We start from the raw sequence: 27231 nt of genomic DNA on the forward strand, positions 1-27231 counted from the left end.
AATAATAAAGCTGTTTTAATTTCTGCCTTTTCAGAGTTCTGTGTGTAGTGTCAAGTTATTTACTAATGTGTGCAGGACTCAGAGAAAGTAAGGTGAAAACCTGCAGGGCTTACTTTGACAAAACTGTGACCATATTGACGGGGGAAGCAAACATTCTGTCAGGGCCCTGGGCAGAAAGAAATCCCAGCACTGAGGAGTCTAAAAACAAACTGACAAAATGTCTTTAATAACAAAACAGGCTGTTTTTACAGAGAAATCTTCACAACAGGTTGAGCAAGGGCATGGTGAAATGTTCTGAGGCAGCAGCAGTTCTGCACACTGATGTGGGCAGTGCTGATCATGCTGGGTGCTTCTGCATCATTCCAGTTTTGTAAAGTTTGGTCATTTAATGGGTTTTTTGTGCCCATCTGGCAGCAAAGAGCATGGCAGAAGTGTTGAGGTGTGTGGCTTCATTTCCCAGCTAGAGTGCTGCTGGCTCCTCCCTGCTCCGCCAGACACTGTTCCAGAGCTGCCATTCCATACAGACTGGCCCACTCTGTGCCGTGGTGGGACAGGATCACATCCCTGCACTGCTCACTGGCTCTGGCCAGCTCCACCAGCACGGCCTGGAAAGCAGTGACAAGCTCAAAATCCACAGAGGAGGGAGCAACACGGGACAGCAACTGCGCCAGTCCCTGCAGCCAGCGCGCCTGGAGAACGGCGTGAGGCAGCCAGGGGAAAAGGGGGATGCAGCCAGCCAAGGCCTGCATGGCCAGGAACCAGAGCTCACAGATGTCATCCCAGGCACTCATGTAAGTGGGTGACACTGCCAAGGCCTGGCCATCGCTGCTGGGGTCTGCCTGGGCCGTGTGCGCCTCGCAGAGGAAGTGAATGGCAGCTCCAAAGAACTCCTTGGCAGACTTCGTTTCCTGAAGGGCTGAAAGGAAAAGGAGATGAATGTCACAATGTAGAGTTTGCTCACTCAAAGAAGGGCCCTGAGGTGGGGCTGTGTGGAGCAGGACAAAATCTTCCTGCCCTAAAAATCTCATTTCATCCCAGCACATCAGCCTGCTGAATGTTTCACATATTCCTTGGTCCTGAACGTTTTTGGTTTATCACTTTTCTAATGATAAACTGGACCAGTTTTCCTTTAATTTGCTTTCCCAAATTCCTGGCTCCTGCTCTCTGCCCCTGCAGCACAATGTGGGCTCTGCCAATGGGAAGTTCCTTTACCTGCAGACCCCACGAGGATCCTGGCCATCATCAGGCCCAGAGTGGCAATGTTTGCTGCCAGAACCAGGTGATGCTTCTGAGGCAGCAGAAGTGGAAGAGAGTTCAGCAACACATCCATCAAGGAGGAAAAGGCTTTGTCATGCCTAAAGACAAAATAAATACTTTCTGACACATTTCTTGAGCAGAGCCAGAAGCACCTGAGAATGTCAAGGTTAAACACTGAACCAAAAATGTTATGAAACTGGTGTTGAAAAAGGAACATCTCTTTTCAGCAGAGCATGTTAACAGATCCTCAAGCTCGATGCACAAGGCATCCCTTCTTCCCACTGCCAACCTCAGAGCCAGTTCCCAGAGCTCTTTTACCTGACCAGGTCTGGAGCAGTCACAACCAGGTTAAGGAAAATCCCACACACGGTCTGGAGACTCATTTCAGTGCTTGTCAGGGCTGCAGGGGCCGTGGACTCAGAGGTCAGAACCTCCCACTGCTGCAGGAAGTACTCACACAGCAGTGCTGGTGCCCCTTCAGAGATGAGGATGTCCCGGGGCCTGTCCTCTGCTGTCAAATGGCAAAACCCAGGAAGCAGAAATCTGGAAGGGGAAAGAAACTGGGAGCATGAGGTAGAATAGGTCTAAGCCCTGCATTTACATCCATCTCAGGGGAGAATGCCCCATGGAACTAGTACTGCAGGGAGAAGGAAAATAGAAAAAGTATTTGAGCAGGTTTGCACTAAAATGCAACGAGTGCTTAAAATGCTCACCTCAGAGCATCCTGGGGTAAGGCAGAGCCCTTGGTGCTGACCAGCTCTGCCTGGGGAAGACTCACAGCTGGGCTGCCCTCCTTGAAAAGCTTTCTGGCATAATCAACAAGGAAAGGCAAGAGCTCACAGATTTCTTGCTTGAGGGAGGATGTCTCTTCTGCCATCCAAGCTCCAAGGACTCGAACAGAGGCAAAGATGAAAGGATCTTGCAGCTCCTCTTGTTTAACCTGCATGAAGAAAGCAAAGTGTCACATTTTTGTCACTGTACTTCCAACTACCACAGATCTGGAAACCACAGTGGGCTAAGAGGCAGAGTTTGCTCCACACAGAGACACTCCCCCCAACAGGCGCTTTGTTAAAAGCCCTGCATTACCTCTCTCAAGTAGAATATCACAGCTCCAAAGGCCTCCTCCATAATCCTCATGAGCTGCATTTTCTGCACATTTTCTAGCAGAGGGTTCTCTTCCCTCAGGCACTCCTGGATCCCCATCTCCATAAGGACATAGCAGGCTGTCACCACTTCTTTCTTCCCCTCCATCTCCATGGGGCCTGGCTCCTCCAGGGTCAGGCGGACCTCCACACAAGCCAGGTTCACCAGCAGGGCCAGGAACTTGCTGCCAGCACTCCCTGCTGGGATCCACTCAGCCCCACAGGCCTGCACGAGGCTGGCTGCGAGCTTCAGAGCAGGATCTCGCTGTGACTGGCTGAGTTTGCTGCCCAAAACATCAGCCAGCCCTTTGTAAAGTCTGCAGAGGCACTCAGAGCCCTGTGAGTTCTCTGTGAGAGGAGGTGACAGGGGGATGAAGTGAGGCAGAACCTCACACAGCTCAAATTTGGTCATGTCTTCAGCCTTGAGAAAGTCACCAGAGAGCTTGCTGAGCACAGCCAGGAGCTGTGGAGCATCTCTCTGCCAGCACTTGGCCTCTGCTATGGCCAACAGCCCCACAAGCAGTGTGAGGGCACGGTCAGAGCCGTGACCACCATTCAGGTAGGCCTGGCACAGGGCAGACACTGTCCCTTTGGTCACCAACTCCCTGGGACCCCTGGCCGTGGCCAGGACAGCGCTGAGGCACTGGTACACATCATCCACCATGGATGTGCTGTCCGGGTCGCAGGGGGAAAGCAGGATGTCATTGAAGGTCGGGATTTTGTTCAGGATCTGGGAGTGCCCAGCTAGCTCTGGGTCGGTGCAGAAACAGGCCAGCAGGGTGAGGCCGAGGGCACGGAAGGTGTGCGGGGGGCAGCCGGCTGGGGGCTGCCGGGACGTCAGCAGGCGGTTCGGGAATGTGAACCCGATCGCATCGAAGATCTGCCGACGGGTTTTGGCGTCCACCTCTCCAGCCTTGACTGCTTTGGTCACCTAAGAGGCAAAGCAGGAGCAGGCGTGAGCATAGAAAAAGGATTTGGGACATGTACAGGATGGAACTGCCGCAAATCAGAAGCCAAAACAACTTTAACTAGTGCAGGGAAGTACCCACTGAGCTAGGACTTGGCCCAAGTGCTAATCTAGAGATTTACCACGGTGTTCTAAAAGTGTGGCAGCACTGACCAACCCTCCGCAAACCCAGGTCAATGCCAGGCTGCCTCGCTTTGCTGAAGGGAACCCCAAAGCTCCGAGCTCCCCATCCCCACCTCCCCGCATCCCCCAGGCACTCCCGAGTCCAGCAGGGTGTTTGGCCTCCCCTTCGCGATTCCGCAGCTCCTTACCAGGAGCAGCGCTGCGAACTGCTCGCTGTCGTTCCTCGCGTCCCTGAGCACACCGAGGCACCGCTTCAGCGTGGCGTGCCCATCCCCGGAGTCCGAGGCCATGGCCGGGAAGCGCGGCTGAAGGACTAGACGGGAATACGGGCAGCCTTCCCTCGGCCCCTTCCCTCACGGCGCTCCGCCTACGGGTGCGCGCCACCTGCCCCCTCAGCCAATCCGCTCGTCGCCTCCGCGCCGCCGGCCAATCGCGTGCGGCCTTGTTGGGCGGTGCTCGAAGCCGCCGCCTCCGCGCGGAACTGTGGGCAAATCACCTGTGGCTGCGCGGCCTCCGCGCCCGCCCCGCCCGGTGCGACCGGGAGCGGCGGCGGGGAGCGAGCGGCGGGGAGCCGCGGCTCCGCAGCACTGGCACTGCTCGCACGGCCGGACCCAGTCCTGGTGCCGGGAGGCGGCGGTTCAGCTTCCGGGTGAGCGTGCGCGGGTGCCGCCATGGCCGCGGGGCAGGAGGCCGCGCTGCCCCCGGGCCCGCCGCGCTGGAGCCCCGGCCGTGCCCGGCTGTGCCCGGTGCCCGCCTGAGCTCGCCGAGGAGCCGCTGAGGAGCCGCCGAGCCTCGCCATGCGCCCTTGGTACGTACTCGCCGGCGGCACGGGGCGCTGCCGCCTCCCGCGGGGCCCGGGCCCGGCCCCGGGGCTCCGGCCGGGCAGGTGCGGGGACCGGGGATCTGCGGAAAGTTTCCTCAAGGACCTGTTGGCCGAGCGGGCGCGGGTTTATCCCCGTGGAGTTTTCCTCGTGTGTCTGTGCTGCGGACGGTTGAGTGCCATTCCTTGAGGTGTAACAAGCTCCGAGTGCTGGTGGATCTGGCTGTAGCAGCATTCCCTGTAGCAGCATTCCCATTGGATTCTTCAGAACTGGCAGATTTAGTGCCATTTAGCGCCTAATGATGCTTTCATTGCTCCCTTAAAATACATACTATTTATTACGCTTGAAAAAATTAATGTTCTCCTATCGCATCACTTAGATATAATTTGCATTCAATTAGCGTGTGAGGCTATTAAATAGCCTTTGGCATTAGAAAGGCGGAGAAGTTTGGCGATCCCTGACCTGTGGAGCAAAATAAGAAGCAAACCAGGGCGTTAGCTCCCAGTTTTCCAGCGTGGCTGTGCTCTCGTTTCCCCTTTCCTGGCTGGCACCAGCCAGCACAGACATGCCTGCAGTGGCATTGTCAGGCAGATGTGCAGGGTTGTGGGTGTCCTGTGTTATCCTCGTGCTGCTGCCTGAGTGTCCAATCCTCAGGCATATTTGAAACTGAAATTTCCCAAATGCCTCTTTGGAATCCAGTGGACAGCTACTGTGATATCAGATGAAAAATGGGGTCTGGAGGAGAAAACCAAAAGGGAAAGCCCTCTGCACTCAGCACTGGGAGCTGTGCCACTACATATTTCATTTGGGTATCAGACATTGATAGTTCCTTAGCAACAGCTGGACTAATCACAGCTGATAGGACATTTATTTTCCTCCACCAATGCTCTGTTCACTTTGCAGTCTGTCTGGATCTGTGCAGGAACATTTCAATTGCCACAGGATGTTTTGTGTCTCATACCCTACATGTTTCTAGAGCCTCACTGCTGCCCACAAAGGCCATGGAGAAGAGATTGGAAGCCAAGCCCAGCATCAGCGCCTGGTTCCTGTCACGATACTGCCTGGGAAAAGCTGTGAAGGAGCTGGGAGTTCTGCAGCTGTTCTACCTGTGCACTTGCCTGTGTGCCTTGTGCTCCTCTGCAGGTGACTCTTTTCTCTCTGGGGCTGTGTGTATGGATTTTTATAGTCTTTATCCCTCTTACTTTTTAAAATACTCTGAGAGAAAAGTGAAATGATTTGCTAGTAGACATTGTAGAGTTGTTTTTTTTAATTGGTTTCCTTTTTAATTGATTTTTTTAAACTAACAAACTGAAACTGCTTTTTTTTTAAACCAAACAAAACACCACCCTTAGCAGTAACTAAATGAGCTCTCAAAAGTGGAGCTTGTATCTCAGAGAGAGCTTGTTCTAATCTTAATTTTTGACAAAAGGAACAAGTGATAATCTGGAAAATAATTTAATTTCAGGAAAGCAACCTGGAAAGGCAGGAGTGGTTTTTTAGCCCTAAGATGTTTAACACTTTTCCCAAGAACCATGTGTCAGAAGTCTTTATTTGCCTACAGGCAACGGTTATGTTTGGTTTTTTTATTTCCTGTTTAAACTTGAGCAACCAATCTCCTGCTCAAGTAAATAACCAGGTTAGTGGCTCAGATGGAAGTTTTCCTCTAATGGATTGTGTGATGTTTGGTTTGGGAAGGGGTTGGTTTGCTTTGTTTCCCAGTTATATGGACAGCTGCAGTGTCCCTGTTGTGTTACTGGACCTTCCTGGAAGTTCCCAGTGGCAGATTTGATTAAGCTCTTGAGCTGTGTGATCTTAATCAGTTAATTTAGATCCTGGGAAGACATGTTTGTATTCCTGGTCTTAGCAAAGGATTGTGTGTTTGAGTGGTGAGTGTTTCCTTATCAACTGGGCTTCCTGCATGCATTTCCTGGCTTTGGTAGTTTCTTGGAGGTTTAGAGTTAGAGCTCCTATGAGACTCCTAGAGGGTGTTCTAGATGGTGTTTAAGGCCTGCTATGCTTGGAAGAGTTAAAGCCAAGACTCATAGAATTGTAAAAGTTGGAGCAGTGCAGGTCTGAGATCACCAAGTCCAACGGTTACATGAGTGAAGAGTCCATTAAACTAAGGTTTTTGTGTGTGCAGAAATAAATATAATTATATGGACATAGTTACCCTGATGTGGACATTTTTTCCATTGCAGAGTTTTTGTTATTTTGGGCTTGTTTGTGTCACTCAGGCAGCAGAGTTTGTGAAGCTGAGGAGGAGTTATGGCTGCCTAGAAATGAGCGTGGTCACGTGGAGTTACGCAAGGGGGACTGTGTTGACATAACTGACTGACGTGTGGCAGGTTTAAAAAGTCCACAGAGGCAAGTCTTTAATCATTAATCTGCTATCAGGCAGGATTAACTGCCTGGGCAAGTCTGTAAACCTGAAGTTATTAATAGAAGCTGTTCCTGTGTGTTCCATTCCCCTGCTGCTCAGCAAAGCTGTGAGCTGCATTCCTGGGACAGGAACTCCTGAGTTCCTGGGAAGAGCAGTTTTCTCCACTGATGTGACAAAAACAATATGGAAAAGTGACTAAGCACACCCACTGTGCAGGTGTCTTGTGACTTGTGTGGTGCTGAGCTTAGGAGGGAGCTCATCCTCTGCAATGTTCTGCTTTCCACAGATGAAATGCAAGTGTAGACTCTGTTTTCTCCCAAGGCAAGTGAAAATCAGTATGTCTCTGTGGAAAACTCACATCTGGCATGCTGGGAGTTGCCCGTTCACTTCTGTCATTCCTGAGAGTTATCTGAGTTTTAAGCTGTCCATGTACAGCAATTCAGAAGAACATACTGGCTAATTTCAAATAAGCATGTCCCAAGTGGCCATTAGCAGAGTTCTGGAAATGAAATGTAGCCAAAATATTCAAGTCTTGTTTTAGCAGTGTGTTAAAAGAGCAGCAGAATGCTCTCAGCATGGTAGTGTTGTGTCATCCAGGCTAAGTCATAGCTCTGACATGGTGAGGAGATGTTTCTGGGGGTCCAGGCTTTTACATCTGAGATGAATAAATATAGTACCTGTGTTATGTAGTGTTTTGTCACAAAGCATAACTTCCCTGGGAACATTTTTCTGTTAAATGTGCCCCATTCTGTGTGTGCCCTAGTTCTAAGCCTGGTACTAGAAACTGCTGCTGAATTTCACTGCTTCCATATCAAGCTTTAATTTGAGTGGTATGTGTGAGCCAGGCCTGACATATGAGGAGAGATGGATGAGCAGTGGTGGAGGAGGAAGGATTTTAGGAATGTGGGAAGCAGCACACTTCCCTCATGAACAGGATATATTAGGGATGGTGATTCACCTTTAACAGAAAGGGAATTTTACAGGCAAAACGTAAATCTAAGGGTATGAGATCCTGGTGAAATTCACAGGAATGTTGTAATTCTTCAATTTGTTATTGTTTCTGCAAGTCTGGAGAGAGTGTGTGAGCATACACGTGGGTTTGGTGTGTACACAGATTCCATATTCTGTTCTAATTCCAGCTCCATCAGGTTGGTGCCAGGAGCTTGTCCCTGCCTGTGGCTGTGACAGTGACAGTGGTGCCAGGGTCTGGCTGTCCAGGCATTTCAGGTGTGATGAGCTTGGCTGTTGCCCTGGGCACACAGATTACCTGTCTTCTCTCTCTTCTAGGAAGTGCTGTGTGTTGATGAGGTGTGACAGGGGTGCTGAGGTTTTTAAAGGTGCTGCTGTCAACTTCTCTTGCTGTTGAACATTTGCAGAGTTTCTTTTACACATTTCATTGCTCAAGTGAGGAGCTTCTCCCCCTTCTGCACAGTGGTGGGTTCAGACACCCACAAGGAGCTCTGTCCCCATAACTCGAGTTCATTCTCAATCAGGATATTGTAATTTAAATTCAGACTTTATTTTAATGGAGAAAAGTGTTTTCCGTTTGTGTTGTGTTCAAGAACTCCATTCTTGACAGGGAGGGAGCCAGATTTGGAGCATATTCTCCAGCTGCACAGCTCCCAGTCCAGCAACAGTGTTTGTAAAGTAATCTTCCAGTGACCTATTATTGCTTGGATGCTGAACACAGCACAGTGTAACAGTCCCATAGGTCATTAGGCTATTTTTAGGGAATTCTTAATCTGCAGAGCTCTGAATTTTGGAAGCCTTTAATCCATTGATCCCTGCAAAATTTTCATGCTAAGAAAAAAAGAATCCATATGCAAAGCAGTTGCTGCTTTACTGCAGAGCTGAGACCTGAAGTGACTTGACTCTTAACAGAAATTATGTCAAATGTTGGAGGGTTTTTAATGAAAAACAATATGGCAAGGCTTTGCTTTGCAGAAACCTTTTCTAGAAGCTGTTAACAACTTCCTAAGTGGAGCAAATTTAGTCAGAATACGCAACTGATGTCAAATATCAGCATGGAAAAGTTAAAAATGCCTCTGTACTGTGCACCAAGCCAATGCCACTGTTTGCAGTGTTTTCCTTCTAGGCAGACTATGGGCAGGGAGGCAAGGCCATAACTGGTTAGAGTAAAGAACTGCACTTGGGATTTTGGGGTTCAGTTTCTAGCTCTGAACTTGCTGTGTGACCTTGGTCCAGCTGCTCAGTGTGGGCATTATGGGCTCCTCTGAAACAGGAACATTTGTGTCTTCACTTCTGCTTCTCCATCCCTGTTGGAAAGGGTGATGGTGGCTTAGATAGGAGGAGCAGGTTGTTCCTTAAAACAATGTGAGATCCATTATTCAGCTTTAAAGGACTGACAATTGTCTCTTTGTCTTCCCTCCTCTTTCCCAGATGCAAACTGGAACAGATCTAAATGTGAGCGGGGGAAGATCCTGCTTGGCGGCCGTTTGACATCGTGGGCAGGTCACCATTTGCAGCTTCTGGAAGGGTTCCACACTCTGAGCTCCTGTCAGAGCACTTGCTGCCAGCACCCCACCTGTGATGCCTTTTGGTTCTTGGAAAATATGTGCATCCAGGTGAACTGCACCGTGCCTGGCACGTGTCAGGCCAACAAGACTGGCTTTTCAGATTCTGTTTTGGTGTTTTTAAAGAAATCAAAAAGCACAGAGCACTTGTTAAACTTCCCTGTGGAAGGTGGTGTGAAGGCTTGGAGTCACAAGTGGTTGGACTGGGATTTCCCTGTCCAGAGGAAGAAAAGACTTCGGAGATCATTCCAGAAGTGGAGGTTGGCAGGTAACAGGGTGCAGCTCCTCAGAAGGGATTTGGCAGAGAACTCCAGAAGCAGCCAGAGTGAAGCAGAGCGCTTGAAGGATCAAGTCCTGAGGCACTTAGTGGCAGACAGAGCTGCTCCTGAAAAAGAAAATCAAAAGCAAGAGTTGCTGAAAAATGGACAGAATCCAAAAGAACAGAACCCCAGAAGTGCAATCCCTCCTAAGAGCAATAATGTGAACAGGTCACAGGATGCTGACGACTTGCCCCAGGTAAGTAAGTGATTGCTGGGGCTGGAGTGGGGCTGTCTGGGACAGCTGTCCCCCTCCTCAGTCTGGCTTCAGCTAGATTTTGACTTGGAACTGCCCAAGTGATGAGATACCTTTTCAGGTTACTAGTTTTCAGCCTCCTCTCAAGAAGACATGGCCAGGGGTTTTGGGGTTTTGTTTGGGGTAGGTTCCCCCGCCCCCCGCCCAATCCTTTTTCTAGCTGGGATAAACTGTGTTGAAATGGGAAGGTGAGGAAGGATGGAGTCTATGATAATGCTTATCCTCTGTATAATCACACAGTGTGCTTGCCCAGATAAGAAGAAATGGTGACATGTCAGTGGGAATTGTTTGAGAGCTGAAAACTGTTACCTGTAGAAGAACCTGTTCAGATCCACACAATAAAATAAATTGTTTTCATTTAATGCTGAATCAAGGCAATTAAATACATTATTTATTTTTGTTATTTTATAGAGTCATGCATAAAGCTCACAGTGTACTTCAATGTCAATCTGCTTGCTTGAGTTGGCATCTTAGTGCCAAGTGTTCTTTTTTTGAAGAGTGCTCCAGTTTCTCAAATCCACCAAAGCTTACCTTGGCACTGGGTGAATGAAATCAGTTTAGTCTCTACTCCAAATACATACAGTGTTAAGCCAGTACATCTTGATATTACAGAGAATTTGGCACATTTGAATTGTTAAGTGATATTTGTATTTTTACATCTGCAAATAATTTTTTGAGCCTTATCTCAAAAATGCTTGTGCACTCCTGATGGTGAAATATAGTTCTGCTTTGTTAAACTGTTCCTGAAATAGCTTTTGCCGTGTTTCAGGGATTTGGCATTGTACAAAACTGATGCCTGTGGTTCTGGAAATGACTGAATTTTTCAAATCCTGGTTGCAGGTAGGGCTGTGACTGCCCGAGCCACCACCCTGAGCAGGATGTGGCGAGCAGCCAAGGGACGCTGCTGACAGCTCCTGGGCAGCCAGGGTGAAACCAGGCACTAAAACCTGACAAATGTTGGATTTTCCAGAACCCCCCAGCACCTGGGGCCAGCTCAAGCTCAGCTTTCTCTCTCCCCTGCAATGCTGCAGTCTTTCCACCCTCCCTGTTCTTTCCTATTCCCAGCAGTTGAGCTGCTGAGCAGGGTGACCCCATTCTCTCAGCTGTCACACATGTGAGCAGTTGTCTTTGCAGCCACTCTTAAATGTCTTCTCTTGCTCTTGGGAAGCAGCTTTTACATCTCCCTGCTTGTTCTGTTTTGCTTTCCAGTTATCCTGCTACTACTGTCCAATAAATGTCCAGTAAACTGGTTGCAAGTATTAAATTACACTGATTAATCAGTTTCTGATTGTTGCTGAACATGCAGGATTTCCCATCTTTAGAACGTGCTCCCATTGTCATTAATGTGCAGTGTTGGATGTGTGCTGGGGAATAGGTCTTTACTCTCCTTGATGATTTTTGCCAATAAGAAAATCCATGACTCTTAACAAAATGCAAGTTTATAAAAGTAAAAACTTTATACTGAAATGCACACTGAAATGCACACTGAAATGCACACTGAAATTCATGTATGAAATACATTATGGAATTCCTGGCATTTGCATTTTTGAGGTTTAGGATGGAGTTTTGAGGAGAAGGAAGAATTAAAATATCCACCTGGGCTAATTCTGGGACTATTGAACCATCCAACTTTACCTGCAAAATGCAAAGCCAGCTCTGCAGCTGTCCTTGCACTTCAAATCCAAGAGCAGTTTAATGTGAGCCAAGGATACAACATTGGAGGCTGTGTTCTTGGGACATGGCCAGACCTTCCAGGAGGGTTGGTTGTGGACCAAAATAAAGTTACACCCGTGCTGAAATCAGTAGAATTTTTCTTGGGCTACATTTGATCCAATCCATGGAGCACATGGCTGGGTGTTTAATGCTGTTCTTTAGGAAGGGTTGGAAAATGGGGACAGTACTGGCTGAGAGTGTCAAACACCTGAAATAGGAAAGGACATTTGAAATCAAAGTGCTTTTTCTCCTCTGCTGCTGCTGAGCATTGAATGTGTGGAAGAAAAATCTTTTCCTTTGCTCTTGCAGACTGAGAGAGAAGGAAAATGACAGTTTTGGGAAAACATTGCCTCTGTGGGTTTTCATTTTCCTCTTGCAGTTCTGATGGCTCCACAGCCATCTGCAATGGTATTTGCTGATGTGCAGTGAGCATTAATTTCTGGTTTTACTGTACCCATGCTATGGAACCAGGATAAACCACAGTGCATCCTGTTCATCAGCCCTTAACTAAGGGAGATTGGTACTTCTTCATTAAAGTGAGTGACATTTTCCAGGCACCAGCTTTTTTTTCTGTCTCCTTGTAGAATTCCTTGTCAACTTTAAAATATATCAACACATTTAATAGCCATTCAGGAGAAGCATTTAAGTGCAGCACTGCTGATGAGCAGGGCTGCTGCAGCACTGCAGCAGCTCTGCAGGCAGACTGGGAAAGGCTGGAGCCAGAATGTTGCAACAGAGCCAGAGAATTCATTCCTGTCCTCACATCAAGCCCCCTGTTTGCCTCTTGCTGTCACACCTCCTGCAAGTGCTGGGTGCTTTTCAACCATGAGGAGCCAGGAAATGCCTCTCTTTACCACCAGCACTAGCTCTGTGATGGTTTGTGACATTACTACATTTTAGTGTCTTAAGACTCTTCACAGATGTGGCACTTAGTGCAGACTCAAGGACACCAGCTAAGCTGAAAAGAGTCCATTGTGTAAATGGGTCAGATCAGGCCTAAATGGAAAAATAAAAGTAAATTCCAGGACAGAGGTATTTTTCTCTGAAGTAACTTGTGCTCAGTGTGGATTCTGATGCACAGGGCTGCTCTAGTCCCTCTAACAGACATGGGACTCTCAGACAAGGACACCAGGCAATTTGTCTCAGGCCAAAGGCATTTAGGGGTTGGAATCAAAATTGTCTGAGGCTCCTGTGTTGACTCAGGCCAATGTGTCACTTCTCTCTATTTTCTAAGCTAATAAGATAGGACAGCTGGCAAACTTCTAGTCTCCTTGTCATTTATCCCCAAGAATGAAATAATCTGTTCTTTGCTTTAAAGAATTCAGAGTTATGGAGCAAAGATAAGAAATGTCTCAGCTTGCAAGCATTAGAGGCATTTTTGACTGTTATGTTGCCCCAGGGAGAGCTTATCTTATTTGAGCTCTCCACAGACATTTGGCTGTCAATTCATCCTGAAGACTTTTGGAAGGAAGAGGATCTCTCTTAACTGTAAAGTGGGGTTTTTTTGGATTTAAAAGTGAGTCCAGAAAGCACTCAGCTCACTGGAAATATTGCCAAGCAAAGTGGGAACTCTGCTATGGCCAGCAGGTGAATGTGGATCTCCTGTGTGTTTTTTGTGACTCTTGGTCTTGTCACCCTTCTGGGTTGATTCTTGAGAAGCAAAAAGTGGTTTCCCATACTGGTAGGAAGTCATGGAAACATTCTGCTCCTGTGCCTTTCCTAGAGTCTCACTTGGCTTCCTGCCTGGTTGATCCCCTCTTCCTCCTGCCAGCATTTCAAACTTTATCTTGAGGAGAGGGAGTCAGTACCCTTTGAAGTTGTCAGTGGGTGGAAGATGATACAGCTTGGGACATCCAGCTGTCCTGAGGCCAATGAGGAAGAGCAGCATGCTGGATTTTTCCAGCATGGATTCCAAAGAATCCATATTTTTGTTTAAATAAGCCATTAGCAAGTAACCAAATAAAGGAAGACAGCTTATGTCTGTAACACTAACAAATAGTGCTTGATTCTTTGGTCCATGAAGCTCAGATGTTAATCAAACAATTGTTTTACATTCTGGGAGCAAAGTGAGCTGAGATATAGTGAGAGAAAATTATTTGCCCAAGGCTGAAACAAAAACCTTGCAGAGAAGCCCTTGGTGCTTTTAGTGCTGCTCCTGGCTTGGCTGGTTGTTCAGTGTGGGCAGCACAGCTTTATTTTTACAACCAACATTTAGTGTTTTCTAAAGCCCAGCCCATTTACTGACAAGAATGTTGCCCACCATGGTCTGGAGTGTTTTCCCAGTTCCTGTTTCCTGGACTGAATGCCAACAGCATGGTCTGAAAGCTTGAGTGTATTTCCTCCAATATGAGCCTTTAATCACTCCTCTAATGGGGAGTAGTGATGGGGAATTCAGTTCCAAAGCACTTTCTGAGTCAAAGATGGTAAATTGCTCCATTTTAAATATTTAGCAGCTGTTCTCAAAATAGAGTTAACTATAAAAATTAAAAAAAAAAAAGAAAGAGTGCTACACACATGGACTTCACAGTGGAAGTTAAATTGTCAGGAGTATGGCCTGGCAGGCTAGGAACTGGAATGGAGCTAGGTAAAAGGAATTTTCTGATGAAAGAAAGGAAATTGTTCCTACCACTCTGATTATTTTCAATCAAGTGGCTCATCCTGTGTGGATGTGAGCAAACCTTTTGCCTTCCAGCTCCTCTCTCTGCCCCAGCAGCATCTCCTGGGGCAGGCACACAGGGAACTCTGTGTGTCAGCTCACCTTGCTTTGAAGAGTGATTCCAAAATAAATTTCCTCTTGCTGCAACAATTCAGTTATTACATAAAAATGCCACTGCAATCCTCCTGCTTTGAGTTGGTCAACTGCATGGCTTCATGAAAAAGAAATCACAGCCAAAGTGAATGAACCCCAGTTTGTGGTCCCTGTCTTTAGGGTCTGTCTTATCCCACCTTTCTGTTCTTTTAGCTCCACTCACTGCAGTTTTGAACCTGGATATTCTCTTATATTTGCCACATCAACAGCCTTGGTGCTTAATGCTGTAGCTAAGTCTGGTTTAACTGGTGTTCAGGTGGGGTAGAAATGGCCTGTCTGCTGTGGAGGAAGAACATGGAGAAGCACTTCTAAAGAGAGAAGAGGAAGCTATAAAAATTCCTGCTTCTGGAAAAACAAACCAGGGGTTTTTCCACCTCCCTAACTATGGAGGAGGAGAAGGGCAATTAAAACTGCCATTCAGTGTTCAGGTCAAACTCAGACAATTTTTTCCTTTACAGATGCACACAGGAACATCTGCACCAGCACCATCAGTGCTGGCTACGTTCTCCAGCCCTGTGGCACTGGACTTGACAGCTGCAGGGAAGACTGAGAAACCTGGGCAGCCTGATGATGCCCACCCTCACTCTGAGGTGTTTCCCACAGACAGCCCCATGCCAGTGAAGAGCACAGCAAAGGCTCAGGCAGCCACTTCTGTGCCCAGTGGAGCCCCCACAAATGGCAGTGTTCCTGCAGCCCCAAGCACTGCTGCCACCACGCCAGGTGAGGACTTGCAGGGCTCCAGCAAATGTCACCTGCTCAGGCTTTTTCAAGCCAAGGCAATGTGGAAAAATAGGAGATAATTGTGGTACCTTGGAGAAAATACTGAGCCACCTGTGTCAGCACTGATGCTGTTGTATCCCAGTAACTCCTGAGGTCTGGAAGGGGACTTGGGCATCATAAATCTGCATGTGAAGACAGCTGGGAACTAATGGAGATATCTTAATTCCCAAAGTGAAGGCTGAGATGTGATGTGGGGCAGAGTCCCAGGAAGTGTTTTTCCAGTAGCCTTGGCATGCTACTATCCATCAAATCAAGCAGAAATCTTAATGTGTGCTCAAAAGAGGGTGTAACTGATTATTTTCTGTCCCTGAAGTGTCTCTGCACAGTTCAGGCGTGGAGAACAGTGTACTTGGCTGTTAGCCCATGCTTTGCTTTGCAGCATGATGATGTTTCTGTTCACACTGCTATTTCCTAAAACAGACTGTTGAAAATGCACAAAGGCCAGAATGCCCTTTGGCAGCTCAGTTCCTCAGGCAGGCTGTCAGCTCTCCCTGCAGGGCTGGCTATGCACAGGGAATGGTGTGTACTGCTCGTGTGCTGTCTCAGAATTCCCTTAATCCAGCCTGCTGAGGCATTCACAGCTGAATTTCTTTTGGATTTAGGGTTCCTTTCCCTTACAAGGGAACAAATGGAAAGTGTAAGGGAAGCACTGCATCCAGAGATGTTTTTGGCAGGAAGCTCATTGGCTGCTTCTGCTGACAAGTTAATGGTTTGGGTTTTTTTCAGGGGCTTACCCCAGCTAAAAGTGGAAAATACACTTTAAACATCTTCATTGGCTTGTCTGGGAAGACTAACATAGTCAGGGCCTCCTGGTTTTGCTAACCAATGTAGAGATGATGTAAAGTGTAGTTTTTCCAAGCTACCAAGTTTTTCCAGGGTTTTTTTTTCTGTTTGTCTTGGTTTTATTTTTATTATTTCCTAATGAGATCTGATTTGCTTTTTGCCTTGGAACTCTTTGCAGGTGAACGACTGATGGAGTATTTGAGAGGGAAAAAAAGGTGGTTAATTCCACTAGCTATTAAAATTGGAAGATAGATAAATAATAGATAATTAAGATGGGGAAATAGCTGAATGTTTAAGGTCCTTTTTTCCCGTTTTTTTTTTTTTTTTTTAACTTGGATTTTTTGTTCATACCTCTGAAATATTGTCTTTGACAGGGTCAAACTAAAGAAAACATATTTTCTATGCATGATTCCCAGGTCCAATAATAAAAAGACAAATATAAAGGAAATAGGAAGGGAAGAGTGTTCAACTTTCTGGCTCTCTTAATGCTAATAAAAAGCAGAAAAAATATGTTCCTGGCCATAGTTTTCAAGGTTACCCTGTAGTCTTTAAAAGCAACCTGTCAGTTTATTTGAAATGGAATGGCAAGAAAATTCTTGAGCAGGGGTGGAAAAGAAAATATAAATAAAAGGACCAGGTTTGAACTTCCATACCCAGTGTGGCAGCTCTGCAGGTTTAAAAAAAACTCTCTGAGCCCTCAAGCAGTTTTTCAAAACAGAAATTCTGTGGATTCTTTGTATATTTGTGAAGCTTGGAATTGCAGTGTGGAAGTAGCAGTGTTTGTCTCACAGTGCCATGAGCCTGCAGCTGAGTTCTCTGCCAAAAAACTGTCAAGTCAAGCCCTTCCCATCCTGCTGGACCTGGGTGAAGAGACTCCCCTGTGCAGGGCCCAAGGGCCACATTTCAGCACAGTATCTGCAAAGACAGAGGTGACTGAGTTATTTTGGGCTTGTCTAAAAATTGTAAACCCCCATTAGTGCTTTTGCATTGACAAGCAGAGTGAAACCTGAAGTGGGAGGTCTCTTGAGCAGGATGTTTACAAAATACATCATCATTTATAGCTGGGGTTTATTCCATAAACTGAAACCAAGGTGGATTTATGTACATTTTTTTTCCCTGTTCCTCTTCCAATTCTGTGTTTGTCCCTTTCAGCTATGAAGGAGCTGGTGGTTTCTGCTGGAGACAGTGTTGAGGTGACCCTGCCAAAGAATGAAGTTCAGCTAAATGCATTTGTGCTTCCTGAACCACCACCTGGTAAGGCTTCCCTGGGAGTTCTGCTAAGGGCTTGGGATGGGAAAAGGCAAACAGTCATTATGTATGGCATGCAGTAAGGGCAATCTTGAAAATGTCTTTTGTCAGAGAGCACTTCCCTGTGGAAATGATTCATACTCAGCTGCTACCTTGTGCTGCCTCTTAGAGAAAATAGCAGGACACAAAAAAATGGAAAGTGCTACAAAGCCAGTGGATTTGGGAAATTGTGGGAAGAGATGGGAGAAGAGATGGCACATTCTCAGGCTGGTGTGTGAGGAAGAATTGGATTTTTAGCATCTATTCTTGATGTCTGCTGATAGGAACTGAGCTGTATTAGCAGGTGATTGAAATCTAAATTGGGGTATTTGCCTGCTGAGGAGCACATTCTATACACTCCCCATTTCATCATGCAAATTGTTGGCAGGTATTTTTATAGTTCTTATCTTAACTCTGTCCACTGTGCAGTGGGAGCTGCAGAGGCAGGTGTGTTCCATGTTGTGCAGCAGCAGGGATTGATTCATTCCTGTTCAAAAATTGGCATTCCTGTGTCTGCAGGATCTGAGGATGTGATAAGGCTTTTCTCTCTTATTATCCTGGAGCTGTGATTGTTCCAAAGCTCTTTATTGCCTTGGAGGCTGAAAGATGGGTTTTGATTCCAGAGTAAATTAGTTTAGAAGCACAGATTGTCTCTTTTCCTGGGTATATTCCCAAAAAGCCACAGCCCAAGCTGTCTCATTTCTCCACAGTGCAGCAGAATGTGCCTTGTAAATGTTTAATACCTTTACAGTTCTTTAGCATGGCAGAAAGACAGGCTTTGAAAACAAACATCTGGACCTTTTTTTTTTTTTTTTTTAAGGAACCTCATATTCCTATCAGTGGGAGTTGATTACTCATCCAAAAGACTACAGTGGAGAAATGGCAGGGAAGCCAGACTCCCAGACTCTGAAGTTGTCTAAGGTAAAGCTTTGGCTGCTTTGTATCCTGTTTGTATCCTGTATTAAATGCCAAGTGGAGAAGATGGGGACCCCAGCAGCCAGGAAAGACCTGTGTGGGATTTCATTGAAAAGGAAATTGCATGATGGGCAGGCAGCCAACATTCGACTGCAAGCCCTCTTCTGAGGCTCATAGAGAAAGGACATTGATCTGGCACGAGGGGAAGAAGAAATTGATTTCAGGAGGTACAAGCTGCCTACAAGCAGTGTGACAAGGCACACAAATGGCAGAAATTAACAGTAACAAGAGGTGGGAATATTCCTGGAACAGTTAGGTCTGAGCCTTTTACTGCCCACTGGAAGAGGGACTTGCTGCTTCCATTAACAGGAGCCTTGCAACACCTCGTGGCATGTCCCAGGCTGCTGCTCTTAGAGAAGCTCTGACAGGGAAAGGGTTGCCAGTTCCTGCACATGGGGATTCTTAACAAGGAAATGACTCTAAGTACTGTGAATATACAGTTCTGTACTTGAGACATTCCTTTCAGCAGCCTGGATTCTACTGCACTCAGAAAAAAATCTACAGGCTTTAGTAAGGATATCATGCAGAGCCAAACCTTTTGAAAGGAGTGTGCAGGTCTCTGTCAGGGCTTCAGCCTTTTGGGTATCAAGATTGTTATCCAGCACCTGGTCCCTCACCTTCTCATTTTGGCTCAACAGTGAATAGTGAAGAGGTGACTGCTTGGCTCATGTCCCCTAAAAGTAAGAGAAGAAACACTTGCATTTATAAAAGCATACAAGAAGAGATTTTCTTCTTACATGTAGCCTTTCTCACCTCAAATGCAATCTGCTAGTACAGATTCCAGTAGCCAGACAACCTGAACTAATCTCTGTTATCTCTCTTCTGTTTGCCTTTTGTTGCTGGGAAATAAAGCTTGACTGACAGTCCTGTGGCAGAGAGGAATATGAGTCTTTGGTTTCTGTATAGCCATTGTAAACTAAAATTTGTGTAATACCATTTTGACCTGGAAACCATCCTTTGCTGTGTGTGCAGAGGTTGAAGCACAATTACTTGTGCTTCAAAAGCACAGGAACTTGACCTTCCAGTAGGTCCTGACAAGGTGCCACCAACCTGTAGGTGAATAATCCTTTGTGTTTGTTTCCAGCTGACTGTTGGCCTGTACGAGTTCAAAGTCGTGGTTGATGGGGAGAACGCACACGGAGAGGGATATGTGAATGTAACAGTGAAACCAAGTGAGTGCTGGGGTTGGAGTTTCCTTGACTTCACCCATCTCTGACAGGCCTAGGCAGCTGTACCATGAGGTTAGATTGTTTGGTTTAGTGTGGTGATCATTCATTCATTGTGCTGTGAACTTGTGTATATATATATACATACACATAGATAGATATGTGTATACATACACACACATATATATGAATGTATTAAATAATTTCCTGAGATGGGAAGCTACTGCTACTACACAGCTATTTTTGCTGTACTGCATCAAGCCAACCACTTGATAAAAGAGCTGTAGTCCTGATAGGGAAATGCTCAGCAAACACCTCACCCTGAAAGGCATCTTCTTCTCTAAAAACTAGCTGCAGTCTGACAAAAAGCTTATAGCAGCAGATGCAAAAACTGAAGAGAAGCCAGAGTTTTGAAGCTCCTTTGGAGGTTCCTTTCTTCCCTGTCCAGTGACGAATATTATTCCCAACCACAGGCAGGTTAAGTCAAATCTCATTCCTTATTGTAAGATGTGGTTTGCAGATGAGCTGGTGGAGATACAGCATCTTGTGCTGACTGCCTCACTTTTTAGGTAAAGAGGCAACCACAGGTTTCAATAAAACCCCTTACAATCTTCAGCAAGACTTCTTGTACAAGCTTTGTGGGCAAAGAAGGGCTCTTGCCCTCCCTAAATTAGCCAAGAGTATGTGGCTGGTCTTCTGGGTGCTGTGGCTGATCATTTCCTTATAAGCAGTGACTTTGCAGCTGGCAGCATGCACCAAATCCTTCACTTTTCAGAGCAGCAGTCACACTGTGGGTGCTTGACCCATTAGGGGAAAAGTGGTGCAGTGCAGCCTTTTCAGAGCACTGGTGTGCTGGCTGTTCACCTCCACACTGTTTGAGCCCCCTTTTGGTAGCATCGATTCCCCAAGCTGGTGTAGAACGTGCTGGAAGCACAAATCACTGCTGCTGATAGTTTTGCAGTTCCTTGGCCAGGGCTTTCTGCCTGTTAGTGTCATGGTAACAGCTGGGTTGTTGTTGCAGAGCCCCGGGTGAATCAGCCTCCTGTTGCCATCGTGTCCCCACCGTTCCAGGAAATCTCCCTGCCCACCGTTTCCACCCTTATCGACGGCAGCAGTGAGTACCTGCAGGTTTGAGTGCAGCATCCAGCAGGGCTGCTTTGGGTTTGGTCCTGGGATGGCTTTTTACATAAAGTTTAAGAGAAACAGGCACACTGTCAAACACAATTCAGTGAAAAGAATTAGCCTCTCTGGCCAGGAGAGTAGAACACACACGCCATCACCTCTCTGTGTTCCCTTTTGAAGGGCACTGGCCTGAGCTCATCTCCTAAAAAAGGAAAAGCTCTGGAGGTTGCTGCTTAGAATCAAAAAATAATTACTGTCAGTCAAAATTACTGGGCTCTTGGCTGAGCTTCAAATGTGTAAGTTACTGACATGCCACCTTCAATGATCCTGACCTGCACTAGAGCTTTTCAGGAGTTCCTTTAAACAAATTCTGCTTGTCTTAGCCCCAGCTAGCCCTGATTTGTTACAGTTTGGGTATCTGAGCATAACAGACTCTGGGCTTGGACCAAAAATACCTTTGCTCACTCAGCCCAGGGCAGAAGTAGGAACTGACCATCTGGAATCTGTGAAGCAGCATTTTCCAACTCCTTGTGTGTGTGTTTTCCTCCCTTACTGAAACAGAAAGCACGGATGATGATAAAATTATCAGCTACCACTGGGAAGAGCTGAAGGGTCCCCTGCGGGAGGAGAAGGTTTCCAGTGACACTGCCATACTGACACTGACCAACCTGGTACCTGGCAATTACACATTCAGGTGGGTCACACTGGGAGAGTCCTGCACTTCTCATCCCTTAAGAGTGAAATGTATGACATTCCTAAAGTGTTAATCTTGTTAAAAAATAAATAAAACAAAGCATGGAGAGAACTCCATTTTGTGATGTTCTCTCTCTCCACTCCTGCACTTCCAAGTAGTACTGTAGCTTTGCACTTCAGGGGAGATAAGCTGTCCAGCTACTTCTTATTCTTGACTTGTCTCCCTGGTTAAGATGATAGCTGTTCTGTCAGTGCTGCAAAATGTCACTTGAAATGTCAAATCTAAACTTTTTGGGTAAAGGCTTAGGAAGTAATGCATTCTTCAAATCCAGTTTTTAAATGCTATGTGTTTGTCTCAGATAAGTGAATGAGGCCTAATGGTTTGATGCACAGCCTGGGCAAGAGGTGGTAGCTGATTTTACTTTTGTATTTGTCCTTTATTTTTCCTTTGGCCTGTATTTTGGTGTGATGTCCATTACTACAACAGCAGATCTATTTAAAATAAAATAAACTGGAGTACCTCTTACTGAATGCTGCTTTCTTGTTAAACAGTTGGCATATGATCTAATCAGATCCATGTTCAGATCTAGATTTAGCAAAAAGCTGTTGTGTTTTGTGGTACCAGCCTACCTGAGGAGATGTGCTGTGTCCAGGCTACTTGTGGGTTAATAATGCACTTCAGTGTTTCACCTTAGAACTGGTTGTTAGATTTTAAGTGGGAGATGGATGTGACTGTTGAATTTCTTGCATCACTTTGAGGCTGATAATTGGACATTTGGGGTAAGTTTCTATTCAGAAAAGGCTGTCTGTATTCAGCTCTGGTCACCATCACTCTTCAGTGCTTTCACTTCTTTTTCTCCTCTTCAGTCTAACAGTCGTGGACTCAGATGGTGCCAGCAACTCCACCACTGCCAACCTAACTGTGAAGAAGGCAGTGGATTATCCTCCAGTGGCCAATGCTGGCCCAAACCAGGTGATCACCCTGCCCCAGAACTCCATCACACTCTATGGCAACCAGAGCACGGACGACCACAGCATCGTCAGCTACGAGTGGCTGCTGAGCCCCAACAGCAAAGGGAAGGTGATGGAGATGCAGGTCAGTGCAGCTCTCCAGTGTTCTGGATGGTTCACTAGCTGGGTTTTTATCTGTAATCAAACCACTGTTAGTAAATGTCTTTTAGAATCCTACAGAGCAAGTGTGTGATGATTAAGGATGTGCTTAAAGCTAAATCTGTGTGAAGCTGATAATGGTTTAGTGGCTGAGCTGATGCACCAGCCTCACTACTGGCATCCTGTTCCTTCCTTGAGCAATGCAGTTTAAAATCGTGCTGAAGAAGGGGATTGAGAGAGGTGGGAACTTTTGAGCTGAATTTTGGAGTCTAAATTTTGTTGGTACTGGCCAGACTCTTCTCAGTGCTACACAGTAAAGGTTGAAGCTTGTTTCTGTGTCATCATTTTTCTTTTAACGATTATTACTACTGTAAAATTTATAGAATAAGAAAGTCCATAAGTCAGGTTCACAATGTGAACAGGGCTCCCCAGGGATTTTACTGGAGTTGGGAACTACTGAATCCCCAAAGGTTTGCTTGTATGGCACTACTCTTGTTATGTCCCACAAGAGTGTCCTTGCAGTGTGCATAAATTCAGCTACAAGAGCTTTGCATGCTGAAGTGGCACAGACTCCTGTTCCCATAGCAGGAGTTGGTAATAACCCCCTGGAATGTGCTGGTAATAGTTACTTTAGATTCAGAGAGGATTGTTTTTAATCCATGAATATCTTTTCTCACAGGGTGTGAGGACACCAGTCTTGCAGCTCTCTGCAATGCAGGAAGGTGATTACACCTACCAGCTCATAGTGACTGATTCTGCTGGGCACCAGTCCACTGCAGAGGTCACTGTGATAGTCCAGCCAGGTAAGCTGCCTTTACCTGCTGTTGCTGCTTCCCTTCCAGGGGTTGGAGATGAGCAGCAATCTGTCAGCAACCTCTAGATCTTATGATGATTTTCAAAAAAGCTTCTCTGATTAGTACCATTCTGGGCTGGTATATTGCTGATAAAGAGAAAAATAAAGCTTGTAGGAATATTGCCTTTGCAGGCTGTTCTCTTATTTTACACAATGTAACCTAATTGATATTTTCCTGCAGTAAAGGCAGGATTATATTTCCAAACAGCTGTGTCTGCCTGCTATGCTGAGTCCTGGGATGGGGGCAGGAAAAGTGGAGCAGTACTTGGAGAATAAGAGCAAAAATTAGAACTCCCAACTTTCATTTTATTACAGATGTCTGAACGAAATGCTCATTGGAACTTTTAACAGCTTTTAACCTCACTTTATCTGAGTGCAAGGAAGTGGGCAAGGGATGAGCTGGGGATCATAGAGAAAAACTTAATGGTGGTGGTTTAAGCTTCATCTTTATGGTGTGTGTATGAGAAATCCTGCATTCTTTTCCAGAGAACAACAAGCCTCCAAAGGCAGATGCTGGTCCAGATAAAGAATTGACTCTTCCTGTGGACAGCACCACTCTAGATGGCAGCAAGAGCTCAGATGACCAGAAGATAGTTTACTTTCTCTGGGAAAAAACACGGTGTGTTTCCCCCTCCATGATCTTGTGTATCCAAATCTTTCATTTAAAACAAGTCACACCCACACACTCCCCTGTGTTCAGTCATGATCACATTGGGCCTGACAAGTTTTACCAGTGACCTGAATAAGAAAAGGATTTGTTTTTGATTGGAAAGAAGTGGAGTTTTCTTTCAGCATGAGATATAGCTTTGCCTTCATCTCTAGGCCTGACTCCCACTCTCAGTGTGGTGTGGCTCAGCAGTGTTTCCATTCACAGCAGTGGAGCTTTGTCTTGATCTCATGGAGAGACTGACCCTTGTAATTGAAACAGCAGCAGGGCCTCTTAACTCAATGCTTTTGCAATTTATTTAAATAAGGCAGAGTTCTCTTCTGACTCTGAATTCCCTGAAATGCTTTAGGGAATTCAGGAAAAAGCCTATGAGCAACTTGCAGTAGCTTTTTCTGTTTGCTAATGCAAAATCTGTGCAAAGCCCTAGAAATGAGGGACTGTTTTTGCTTTGCACCTTTTTTTTTTTTTACAAAACTGGCTCATTATGCAGTTCACAAACCAATTTGCTGAAAGTACCACTATTTGTAAACACCACCTAAATGCTGTTATCAGTGTTCCTCTGGTTTAAAATTAACCAAAACATTAAACTGCCAGAAATTATGCTTTTTGTTCTGGATCCTGCACTTATTATCTTGCTGTAAAACATAATTTTACTTTTTATCATGGCTCTTATTTCCAAGCTCCTGTTTAGAGCGAGGCTGCCTCCAGTGCTCTGTGCAAAGTTTAAACTGATCAAAACCTCTGAAAAAGGTCAAAAACTAACCAAACCCCTTGTGTCTTGGTTAGGGGTCCAGATGGTGTGAAGCTGGAGAATGCCAACAGCAGCATTGCCACTGTCACAGGCCTCCAGGTTGGGACATACGAGTTCACTCTGACAGTGAAAGATGAGAAGAACCTGCAGAGCCAAAGCTCTGTCAACGTCATCGTCAAAGAAGGTAAATCCAGCCACGAGCAAAGCTGCTCATCACAGGTATCTCTGAGCAGTTCAGCCATACCTGTGCTCAGAGACACAATATAAATAAGGAATGGTGGGAGACAATGTGGAGAGCACTGAAGTGGCCTTGAGGTTTGCTCTTTTCTGGAAAAACAGGATCTTCAGCGTAGTCCTGCAGTGCTTCCCTTCTCTTCCCTAGGGTTAGATGTGGATTTCTGGGGTACACTGGAGATCTAATGCAGTAATTTTTGATTGGACATTACAGGATCTTTCTCCAAGTGCTTTCTCTCTGTTTATTTAGAGATAAACAAGCCGCCCATTGCAAAGATTGCTGGTAATGTTGTCATCACCTTGCCCACAAACACAGCAGAGTTGGATGGATCGAAGTCCTCTGATGATAAAGGCATTGTCAGCTACTTGTGGACCCGGGATGAGGGGAGTCCTGCAGCTGGGGTGAGCTTTCTTTTGTAAAGGATCACAAAAATCAGTGCAAGGTGGTGTTGACAGCTCCTGAGGAAATACAAAGTTCATTCTTGGACTGTTATTCTGTCATAATCTGAAATATGGTGATACATGGTGCTGCTTTGATAATTTGTTTTCTCATGCTTACTTTGTTCTGCCTTCCAGGAAGTCTTAAATAATTCAGACCATCATCCTGTCCTCCTCCTGTCCAATCTGGTAGAAGGGACCTACACATTTCACCTCAGAGTAACAGATGCTAAAGGAGAGAGTGATGTGGAAAGGACCACAGTGGAGGTCAAACCTGGTGAGTCTGGGTTTTGTGCTGTACCACATTTGCCTGCAGCCCTCTGGATACAGTATACAGGGATTAGAATGTCATCTACTCCAGTTTAGAACTGTAAACATCAAAAGTTTTGAGGGATATGGTTGTGTTTTCCTGTGGATTTTGAGGACTGACTCTCACTGCTTCTGTTACCTGTGAAAGTCATACTTGTGTCTCTTCCCACAGTGCCACTCTGTAGTTCTGTGTTCAAATCAGAAACATCCTGGAAAGATAGCTAAAAACCTGCCTTGTGCCCAAGCTACTAAATAGAAACTGTAAAGATCTGTACTATCTACAATCTCTAGATCCTAGGAAGAATAACCTGGTGGAGATCATTCTGGATGTGAACGTGAGCCAGCTGACGGAGCGGCAGAAGGGGATGTTCATCCGGCAGATTGGGGTGCTGCTGGGGGTCCTTGACTCAGACATCACCGTGCAGAAGATCCAGCCATACACTGAGCAAAGGTGGGGCTCACCTGGGAGGGTACAGGGCAAGGAATTGCTTGAGGGTTTGGAAAATCAAGGCCTCTCTGAAAGCAGATTGGATCACGGGAGCATGTGGAGTTACTCCTTAATGTTTATATTCCTGCTCAGATCAGAGTTGCCAAGCAGGTCTTGAGTATCTTTCCCCTCTGGAGATGGTGCATTGCCCTTGAAAACTGCTGCTGTTCATGTCTTTTCACCTCAAACCTGTAAAATAAGAACAAATCTGATTTGTTTTTTGAAAATTGTGGAGACTGTATGAAGGGACATTCTGCAGCTGTGATCTGTAACTGCAGAAGTAATGGGGCTTGGAGCAGGAGTTTGCTGAAACACTTACAGCACACCAGAGTGTGTAACAATCCTCCTCACCTTCATGCCAAATTGGTAGTTCATCCAATCCCAGACTGGTTTGGGTAGGAAGGGACCTTAAGGATCATCCAGTTCCAACCACACAGCTGCAGGCAGGGGACACCTTCCACTAATTCTGCAGTAACTTTATTGCCTACACAACTGCTTCAACTTAGTGTATGAAAAACCATTGAAAGCTGATGTAATTTCTGTTTGAAGAGATAGAAAAGTTTAATTTTGATTACTAGTTGGCTTACAGAAAACTGCATTTCTTCTAAACACATGGAAGTTGGCTGCTGAGCAAGGCTGTAGGTCAGGGTGGTGTTGCCTGCCTGGAGAGTGGCAACAAGCCATGAGTGGCAATCTGTTGAAATAAATGCAATATTGCACTTAGTTTTTATTGAAAGGGGAGTAGTTTTAAAGTACCTAAAGCACTGAAGAAGATTTAAGGGACATGCTTAAAGTCTTCCAGCAAGTCAGCAATAAATCTGCTGTTACTTTACACTTCCCTGGGTGCTGTGATGTATCAATTCCTTCATGTCCACGTGGCCTGCTGTAGCAGGAAAATCAGAATTCATTGTCCATGCAAACCTAGAGAGCTGAGAACAGAGGAGCCAGCACTTCTGTTGTAACATTAGCTCTCTGTCTCTGCCATGAGCAAGCCAGTCGCCCTGAGTAAGGCAAGCAAGGGATTCTTGTCATTAATGCTTCATCTGTTTATATGTTCCAGCAGACAAAAGAGTGGGAAGTGTTATAAAGGAGCAGAGATTGTTTCCTGACAGATGGCTTAAAGATTCCATTTTTGCTTCCACTATCAAAGTAACTTGTGCTGTTTAAAAAAGAGCTTTTTCCTCTCACTGTTTGTTTGTTCTTTTTCACATACTCTGAGGGTTTTCACTGATATCCCATTGACTCATAAGCTCACTG

General features: G+C 45.9%; 2 protein-coding genes across 2 annotated transcripts in view; one reads left to right on the forward strand and one right to left on the reverse strand.

Moving 5' to 3' along the window:
• Nucleotides 1-200: 200 nt before the first annotated feature.
• Nucleotides 201-3880, reverse strand: NCDN (neurochondrin). Its single transcript, XM_056508922.1, has 6 exons — nt 3678-3880; nt 2344-3330; nt 1971-2197; nt 1576-1800; nt 1213-1355; nt 201-916 (listed from the first exon to the last, which is right to left on the reverse strand). The coding sequence occupies exons 1-6, from the start codon at nt 3777-3779 to the stop codon at nt 450-452; spliced, it is 2151 nt and encodes a 716-aa protein (XP_056364897.1). The 5' UTR covers nt 3780-3880; the 3' UTR covers nt 201-449.
• A 94-nt stretch (nt 3881-3974) lies between these two features.
• KIAA0319L (KIAA0319 like) overlaps nt 3975-27231 on the forward strand; it is a 29762-nt gene continuing 6505 nt past the window's right edge. The window contains exons 1-16 of the mRNA XM_056508917.1: nt 3975-4297; nt 5287-5453; nt 9091-9740; nt 14778-15039; nt 17035-17136; nt 17990-18090; nt 19229-19316; nt 20332-20424; nt 20994-21126; nt 21993-22221; nt 22915-23038; nt 23575-23707; nt 24542-24690; nt 24991-25142; nt 25317-25455; nt 25779-25938. Of these exons, the coding sequence (XP_056364892.1) occupies nt 5312-5453; nt 9091-9740; nt 14778-15039; nt 17035-17136; nt 17990-18090; nt 19229-19316; nt 20332-20424; nt 20994-21126; nt 21993-22221; nt 22915-23038; nt 23575-23707; nt 24542-24690; nt 24991-25142; nt 25317-25455; nt 25779-25938 (2657 nt within the window). The 5' untranslated portion in view covers nt 3975-4297; nt 5287-5311. The remainder of the gene's footprint in view (nt 4298-5286; nt 5454-9090; nt 9741-14777; nt 15040-17034; nt 17137-17989; nt 18091-19228; nt 19317-20331; nt 20425-20993; nt 21127-21992; nt 22222-22914; nt 23039-23574; nt 23708-24541; nt 24691-24990; nt 25143-25316; nt 25456-25778; nt 25939-27231) is intronic.

The sequence above is a fragment of the Oenanthe melanoleuca genome, chromosome 23, assembly GCF_029582105.1.
Source record: "Oenanthe melanoleuca isolate GR-GAL-2019-014 chromosome 23, OMel1.0, whole genome shotgun sequence".
Classification (NCBI taxonomy): Eukaryota; Metazoa; Chordata; class Aves; order Passeriformes; family Muscicapidae; genus Oenanthe; species Oenanthe melanoleuca.

What these genes read in the sequence shown, in the direction of transcription:
- NCDN (XM_056508922.1), bottom strand. Translation starts at nt 3,779, where the DNA reads ATGGCCTCGGACTCCGGGGATGGGCACGCCACGCTGAAGCGGTGCCTC. An exon ending in ACTGCTCCAGACCTGGTCAG is followed by an intron (nt 1,356 to 1,575) that starts GTAAAAGAGCTC and finishes TTTTGTCTTTAG; the next exon opens with GCATGACAAAGCCTTTTCCT. An exon ending in GATCCTCGTGGGGTCTGCAG is followed by an intron (nt 917 to 1,212) that starts GTAAAGGAACTT and finishes TTTTCCTTTCAG; the next exon opens with CCCTTCAGGAAACGAAGTCT.